This window comes from Apaloderma vittatum, unplaced genomic scaffold (assembly GCF_000703405.1).
Source record: "Apaloderma vittatum isolate BGI_N311 unplaced genomic scaffold, ASM70340v1 scaffold31703, whole genome shotgun sequence".
Classification (NCBI taxonomy): domain Eukaryota; kingdom Metazoa; phylum Chordata; class Aves; order Trogoniformes; family Trogonidae; genus Apaloderma; species Apaloderma vittatum.
Window position 1 is genome coordinate 5,820 of NW_009709146.1, and position 887 is coordinate 6,706.

The window sequence follows — 887 nt, forward strand, 5'->3', positions numbered from 1 at the left end:
GGGAGCAGGCTGGTCCTGCCTGGCGTCTCCCGGTGATCTCCCCAAACTCCCTGTGGGCTCCCGGCTTGTGCAACTCCACGCCAACACACTCACCGCTGGGAATGGGCCCGGTCTCTCCGTCAGCATCTTCTTGCTCGCTGGGAGCAAGGAACCGATAGCTCCTGCCCTGCTCCCAGCCCTGGGCAGCCGGGATGAGCCCTGGCTCTGCTTCTGCACCCAAAACCTGAGGCAGGCAGGGACCACCGTGTCCCATGGGTGCCCATCACACCGTACACTCTGTCTGGTGTGAGAGGAGCAGCAATGCACCCAGCAACCCCAACTGCTTGGAAAGGGGGTCCCCACAAGGACACAGCCCCCCCCCTCCCTGTCCCCTCCTGCTGGTTCCTTGCCTGCAGGTGGCAAAGCCAGGGAAACACCTTGGGCTCGTGCATGGGTTAAAGCCCATCTGGCTCTATTTAATCTTATTTTTACCCCTCCTCCCAGCCCTGCCAAGCCCTCAAGGCACACCCCTTCGCTTTGCCACCCCTGTCCCCACTCTCCTCTGTCTTTGGGAACCCAACGAGCAAGAAACCACTTCCTCAACCTGCCACCAACGTCAACGCCATGGTGGGGAGAGGAGAAGGTGAGACCTGCCTGGGTGCCCCCAGCTCCCACCCCCAAGGTGTCCCAGGAGGGACAGACTCACCCCGGACGGCGATGCAGAGTGCAGAGGCCACGAGGCAGCGGAGAACATCCATCCTCACCGCCCCAGCTCGCCCCAGCACCAGCTCTCACCTTTAAGCCAAAGCCAGCGGTGGCGAAACCCGTTTGGAGCCAACGCAAGAAGCTGGGGCCCTCCCTAGAGGAGGGAAGGGGCCAGCATCCCCCGGCATTTGGGTCCTGGGGGA

General features: G+C 62.9%; 1 protein-coding gene across 1 annotated transcript in view; it reads right to left on the bottom strand.

Moving 5' to 3' along the window:
• LOC104271968 overlaps nucleotides 1-737 on the bottom strand; it is a 5,336-nt gene extending 4,599 nt beyond the window's left edge. The window contains exon 1 of the mRNA XM_009866818.1: nucleotides 686-737. Within this exon, the coding sequence (XP_009865120.1) occupies nucleotides 686-737 (52 nt within the window). The remainder of the gene's footprint in view (nucleotides 1-685) is intronic.
• Between the last annotated feature and the right edge of the window lie 150 nt (nucleotides 738-887).